The sequence below is a fragment of the Mizuhopecten yessoensis genome, unplaced genomic scaffold (assembly GCF_002113885.1).
Source record: "Mizuhopecten yessoensis strain PY_sf001 unplaced genomic scaffold, ASM211388v2 scaffold6111, whole genome shotgun sequence".
Lineage (NCBI taxonomy): Eukaryota > Metazoa > Mollusca > Bivalvia > Pectinida > Pectinidae > Mizuhopecten > Mizuhopecten yessoensis.
The window spans coordinates 622,513-629,603 of NW_018406385.1; the positions used below are offsets into that span (position 1 = coordinate 622,513).

At 37.5% G+C, this 7,091-nt stretch overlaps 1 protein-coding gene across 2 annotated transcripts in view; it reads right to left on the minus strand.

Annotated features, from left to right (window-relative positions):
• Positions 1 to 1,895: 1,895 nt before the first annotated feature.
• Positions 1,896 to 7,091, minus strand: part of LOC110451501 (NAD-dependent protein deacetylase sirtuin-6-like) — a 12,482-nt gene continuing 7,286 nt past the window's right edge. For both annotated transcript variants that reach the window (XM_021499553.1, XM_021499552.1), the window contains exons 6-7: positions 6,838 to 6,918; positions 1,896 to 3,044 (exon numbers count right to left, since the gene is read on the minus strand). In XM_021499553.1, coding sequence (XP_021355228.1) covers positions 2,309 to 3,044; positions 6,838 to 6,918 — 817 coding nt within the window. In that variant the 3' untranslated portion in view covers positions 1,896 to 2,308. The remainder of the gene's footprint in view (positions 3,045 to 6,837; positions 6,919 to 7,091) is intronic.

Below are 7,091 nucleotides of genomic sequence, written 5' to 3' on the forward strand. Positions count from 1 at the left end.
ACAAGGATAAGACCAGCGCGAACTAATCGCCTGACTCTGCAACTTGTAGCATTCTCGAGGTAAGATAGACAACTCTGTCTAAATTAAAGAAACTTTCTATAATAAAATAACGACGAATCGGATTGGTTGAAAGGGAGAAACATTATAGGGTTTATCTAATCTGGATTGATTGAAAAAATGGGTAGCATCATTTATAAATGATGTGAATCAAGAATGTATAAAACATCAAAATGAATGTCTTATTTATGGGCTGCAAAGTCTATGAATAACATGAGAGTAAAAGCTAAGCTAGACCAGAAAAAACTCGTTTTGGTTTTTCTTCATCATTTATATAGATTGTATTCAGTATAAATCCCGATAAAAAGAGCGTTGATCACGAAACCATATGTTTTGTAGTTTAAATTCAGTCTATCATCATCGATTGTTAACACTTTGCTTGGTACAGTAAAACACGTTTTGATTGAGTTACATTTTAACCTCATTACTGTAAAGTGGTGCAAAATATGAAGCGAAATATCAATAAATTTAGTTATAATGTTGTTTTGCTGAAGTGTATGGGGCGAATACCACATTGGGTCTTAACAGCCGTCACAATGAATCCCTTCATATTCAGTAAAGTCAGCAGTCTCCCCGACGATCGAAAATCCAGAGATTACATTATAATACTGTTAGACACAAGTGTTACCTTCATGAGCTTCGGGGGCTTCCAGACACCTTTCCCCAGTCTGTCTTTATCTCTTAAAAGCATGTACATGTATGTTTACATTTTCTCGATTTGAAAATATCAAGGATACATTTAAACGAACCCCTACAGATCAGAGAGCTGTGTTCAATGTATTGACACAAGTTGCAGAAATGTGCTTTCTATTGGTTTGTGAACTACATATTAAACAAGAGGCCCAGAGGGCCTGTATCGCTCACCAGAATATTTAAGCAGTTGTAGAAAAATATTTTCATTAAATATTATACTGTACAACAAATATTTCACTCGCAAACTTTATTGACTCCGTCAGTTGAAACTACCAGTCAAATAATATTATATGATTTTATGCTTTTTGATTCTTCTTCAGAAATTGTTTAAGTGTTTGATATATTTATGTAAGTAGGTCAAGGTCATTTTCATTCTCGAACTTTGTTGACTCTATCCCAGTCCCAAATCTTATGTATCCATTCCTTTTGGTTCTACAGAACAAATCGTTTAAAATGTTGTTGATCTCTGTGACCTTTATAGTAAGTTGAGGTAATTTTCATTTGCAAACTTTGGTGAGCTCTACCCCAAGAAGCCATCAGCCAAATATTATGATTCTATGCCTTTCGATTATTCAGAAGAAGTCGTTTGTTGTTTTTGACATATTTGACCGCTGTAACCTTAAATTAATTATTTTCACACGCAAAATTTGCCAGGGTCTATCCCAAGGAGCTATCAGCCAAATATTAAGATTATATACCTTAAGTTTTTCAGTAGACGTCGTTTGAAGCGTTAGACATATCTGACTCCTGTGACCTTGAAAGTAAGTCAACGTCATTTTCATTCGCAAACTTTATTGTGCTCTTTCCCAGGAAGCTACCAGCCAAATTGACGATTATAATTATACCTTTCAGTTCTTCAGAAGAAGTCGTTTGAAGTGTTTGACATATTTGACCCCTGTGACCTTGAAAGTAGGTCAAGGTCATTTTCGTTCTCAAACTTTGTTGGTATCCTACTAACAAAGCTTTCAGCCGAATATCATGACTCTAGCCCTGTCCGTTCTTCAGAAGAAGTTGTTTAAATAAAAAGTTGACGACGACGGACGGACGCTGCACCATGACCTTTGAGTTTAGATGCTACATGTATCCTTGAGTATTGACGACAATATCATGATGAAATGATGAAATAAATACTCCGTAACTCGAGATTTGAGGCAGTCTTTATTAATTCTTTCCCAACATTTTCTCACCCTCGTTATCTATTTCACTATTAATAAAAGTACATATTTTTTTCTGATAATAAGAAAATGACACCCCAACATTTTCTCACCCTCGTATCTATTTCACTATTAATAACAGTACATATTTTTTTCTGAAAATAAGAAAATGACACCCCAACATTTTCTCACCCTCGTTATCTATTTCACTATTAATAAAAGTACAATTTTTTTTCTGAAGTAAGAAAATGACATCCAAACATTTTCTCACCCTCGTTATCTATTTCACTTTTAATAAAAGTACATTTTTTTTTTACTGAAAAAAGAAAATGACAAGCAAAGTGATCAGAGTTCATGATACAAAAATACGTATATTTTGACATATTTTTTCAGGATAAAATTAATCATCTGCTATCGAGCTTCCTACATTTTTTTGTTGGGGCATCTAGATCCCTGGAGGGATCTGTCACGAGTTGCTGGTCTGTTGTAACGTCCTCTGATCGGGAATTTGTCTCCTGTTTACAGTTTGTGTTACTGCCTACAATATCTGTGCTGGGGAGAAGGTGAGACAGAGATTCTGAATCCTTCGCACATGTACCTACTGAGAGAGCGAGATTAGCTTTGTTATCTGGAGATCCGGACAGAACCTCAGGTTTGTTCTGATCATTCCAATCAGTGATACTTGTTGATTTCATTTCTAAATCAAAATCCTTTTTGTTGTCTAAATTCCCTAGATCATGGCTGTCTTTACCAGTATTGCATTTAATGTGAATTTTCGTGTCTTTTTTGGAACACTTTTCTGTACTTTTGGTTTTTAATTCTATTTTCACATTTTCTGACTTTGACACTTCATCTCTAATCAAAACATTCAGTTTCTTTTCTCCTTTAACAGTGTGAATTGATCCTAGGTTGATGACAGGTTCTTCATATTCTGGAATTTCCACTCCAAGAATTTGACATAATTGTGTCATGACGTCATCAACATAAGTATTTATTCGCAAGTCTGCATGACGATCATGTTTGGTAGGCTGCAGATTGACGATAATAAGTTTGCCATGTTTTTTGCGTGTCAGTAGCGGTAAGTTTCCACTAGGAATAATCTGCAAGGATGTCCCCAGGCACAGGCTAACATCTGCTTTCCTGTACAAAAAGGGACAAAAACAAAACATAATTTATTTTATTTATTTGTGTTTTACGTACTTTTAACAGCTATTGTCATTTAAGGACGTGCCAGGTTTTGGTGGTGAAAGAAAGCCGGCATACCCCAAAGAAAAACCACCGATCTGCGGCAAGTTCATGGCCATGTACCATGGCGACTGCCCCACATAACAAAATAATTTATAAACAAATCACATATCAAGTAGAAACAAAGCAGTAACCTTGGACAACCTGCATAGTCAAGCACCATGCATTGAATCAGACTTGTTCGTTTAGAACTGACTACTTGGTTATTTTCAGTAAAAGAAGCACAGCTACCAAACTTCGAGATTCAAAAATAGTAATTAAGTCTCTGGAAATCAACATTCAGCATTCATGACAGAATTATCCAGGTTTGAGCCATGTTTCACAAAGAAAGTTTTAGTTTGTAAATGCGTTGTCATGCCTGTGGTCATTTTCACTCACTGTTAGAATTCATAAAATCACAACAGCATGTAATACACTGTGCATATGTTGTTTCTTTAGCAGATTTAAGATTAGGGTAATTTTCAAATACTCTTGTTTAAGTGTCTAGATGTTTCATTCCCTTGGAGAACTATTCTCCAAATCAACACATGTTTCCATCATTTTTCTTTCTAGAAACAAAGCACTGGAGCCCAATTTTACCTTGGTGCAAACACTTGATATTAGGACCACTGGAGAAATAAAGACCATCTTAATTAATTAACATTTCCATTTATTTAGCGTTTTTCACTCTACCCCCTTTTCTAATGAAAATATCTTTAATAGTGCTATGATAACGAAAGTCTGTCATATGTAATAATAATATCATTTTGCATTTAAAGGTTCCTTTCTAATACTTTTTACCTTGCGGCTGGCTTAAAACAAATCACTCAGATGACACCAACTTTTTGGGTACTGATCTATCAATACACAAATTTATTCCACTTAGCTGTTTCATACTTCTAGTAAAATATTACTAAATAGACTAAAATGTTTCAATTGTACCTCACTGTCATATTTAATTCAAACATAATATACTGCAATTTAAATACTGTGAAATCAGATATTTTCGTGGGACCCAAATTTCGGGGTTTCCAAACAAATCATCATTTTGTGGGTACATGAATTGGAAAACTATGAGTACCACTCAAACAGATACTTGCTTTGCATCAAACTTATAAGGGCCTCATCTACCATCAAACTTATAAGGGCCTCATCTACCATCAAACTTAAAAGGGCCTCATGTAACATCAAACTCATAAGGGCCTCATGTACTATCAAACTTATAAGGGCATCATCTACCACCAAACTTATAAGGGCCGCATGTACCATCAAACTTATCAGGGCCTCATCTACCACCAAACTTAAGAGGGCCTCATCTATCACAAAACTTATAAGGGCCGCATGTACCATCAAACAGGGGCCTCATCTACCATCAAACTTATAAGGGCCTCATCTACCACCAAACTTAAAAGGGCCTCATCTATCACCAAACTTATAAGGGCCTCATGTACCATCAAACTTATAAGGGCCTCATCTACCACCAAACTTATAAGGGCCTCATCTACCACCAAACTTATAAGGGCCTCATGTACCATCAAACTTATAAGGGCCTCATCTACCACCAAACTTATAAGGGCCTCATCTACCACCAAACTTATAAGGGCCTCATGTAACATCAAACTTATAAGGGCCTCATCTACCACCAAACTTATAAGGGCCTCATCTACCACCAAACTTATAAGGGCCTCATGTACCATCAAACTTATAAGGGCCTCATCTACCACCAAACTTATAAGGGCCTCATCTACCACCAAACTTATAAGGGCCTCATGTAACATCAAACTTATAAGGGCCTCATCTACCACCAAACTTATAAGGGCCTCATCTACCACCAAACTTATAAGGGCCTCATGTACCATCAAACTTATAAGGGCCTCATCTACCACCAAACTTATAAGGGCCTCATCTACCACCAAACTTATAAGGGCCTCATGTAACATCAAACTTATAAGGGCCTCATCTACCACCAAACTTATAAGGGCCTCATGTACCATCAAACTTATAAGGGCCTCATCTACCACCAAACTTATAAGGGCCTCATCTACCACCAAACTTATAAGGGCCTCATGTACCATCAAACTTATAAGGGCCTCATCTACCACCAAACTTATAAGGGCCTCATCTACCACCAAACTTATAAGGGCCTCATGTAACATCAAACTTATAAGGGCCTCATCTACCACCAAACTTATAAGGGCCTCATCTACCATCAAACTTATAAGGGCCTCATGTAACATCAAACTTATAAGGGCCTCATCTACCACCAAACTTATAAGGGCCTCATCTACCATCAAACTTATAAGGGCCTCATGTAACATCAAACTTATAAGGGCCTCATCTACCACCAAACTTATAAGGGCCTCATCTACCATCAAACTTATAAGGGCCTCATGTACCATCAAACTTATAAGGGCCTCATCTACCACCAAACTTATAAGGGCCTCATCTACCACCAAACTTATAAGGGCCTCATGTACCATCAAACTTATAAGGGCCTCATCTACCACCAAACTTATAAGGGCCTCATCTACCACCAAACTTATAAGGGCCTCATGTACCATCAAACTTATAAGGGCCTCATCTACCACCAAACTTATAAGGGCCTCATCTACCACCAAACTTATAAGGGCCTCATGTACCATCAAACTTATAAGGGCCTCATCTACCACCAAACTTATAAGGGCCTCATCTACCACCAAACTTATAAGGGCCTCATGTACCATCAAACTTATAAGGGCCTCATCTACCACCAAACTTATAAGGGCCTCATCTACCACCAAACTTATAAGGGCCTCATGTAACATCAAACTTATAAGGGCCTCATCTACCACCAAACTTATAAGGGCCTCATGTACCATCAAACTTATAAGGGCCTCATCTACCACCAAACTTATAAGGGCCTCATCTACCATCAAACTTATAAGGGCCTCATGTACCATCAAACTTATAAGGGCCTCATCTACCACCAAACTTATAAGGGCCTCATCTACCATCAAACTTATAAGGGCCTCATGTAACATCAAACTTATAAGGGCCTCATCTACCACCAAACTTATAAGGGCCTCATGTACCATCAAACAGGGGCCTCATCTACCACCAAACTTATAAGGGCCTCATCTACCATCAAACTTATAAGGGCCTCATGTACGATCAAACTTATAAGGGCCTTATCTACCATCAAACTTATAAGGGCCTCATCTACCACCAAACTTATAAGGGCCTCATGTACCATCAAACTTATAAGGGCCTCATCTACCATCAAACTTATAAGGGCCTCATGTAACATCAAACTTATAAGGGCCTCATGTACCATTAAACAGGGGCCTCATCTACCATCAAACTTATAAGGGCCTCATGTACCATCAAACTTATAAGGGCCTCATGTACCATCAAACAGGGGCCTCATGTACCATCAAACTTATAAGGGCCTCATGTACCATCAAACAGGTCAAGTTCTAAATCTACATTAACCCTGTATAATCTGAAACCCTGTATACACTAGACCTTCAAATCAGTGACATGTTGTAAAATAAACCTGTGTAAGCTAGATCCCTGTGTACTCTGATCATGACCAGAAACACTGCTCCTGGTTGTGTTTGACTAACCCTTCCATCCATATGTAACTTGAGTAGACTCTACCATGTATTGATCTGGATGAATCCATTATGGTCTACAGTGGTGAAAGGGTTTACTGAGATGTTCACTATACCTTGAATTCAGATCTCCCAAGTCCATATCTCTCTCTGGTAAGGCATCTTCCCAGTCCAATATCGTGTCCCTTGCCATGCCTCTGTAAAATATGAAATAATAATCAGATTTAATGATGCATCCAAAAATTTCACTTGAAAAGAGACCCATGTTTTAACTTACCTTTTCCTTACAATTTCAGTAAAATAAGAGCTGTTGAAAATAAAACAACTATGTCCAAAAAGGTGAAAATTCAAAAATACCCCCCCCCCCCCC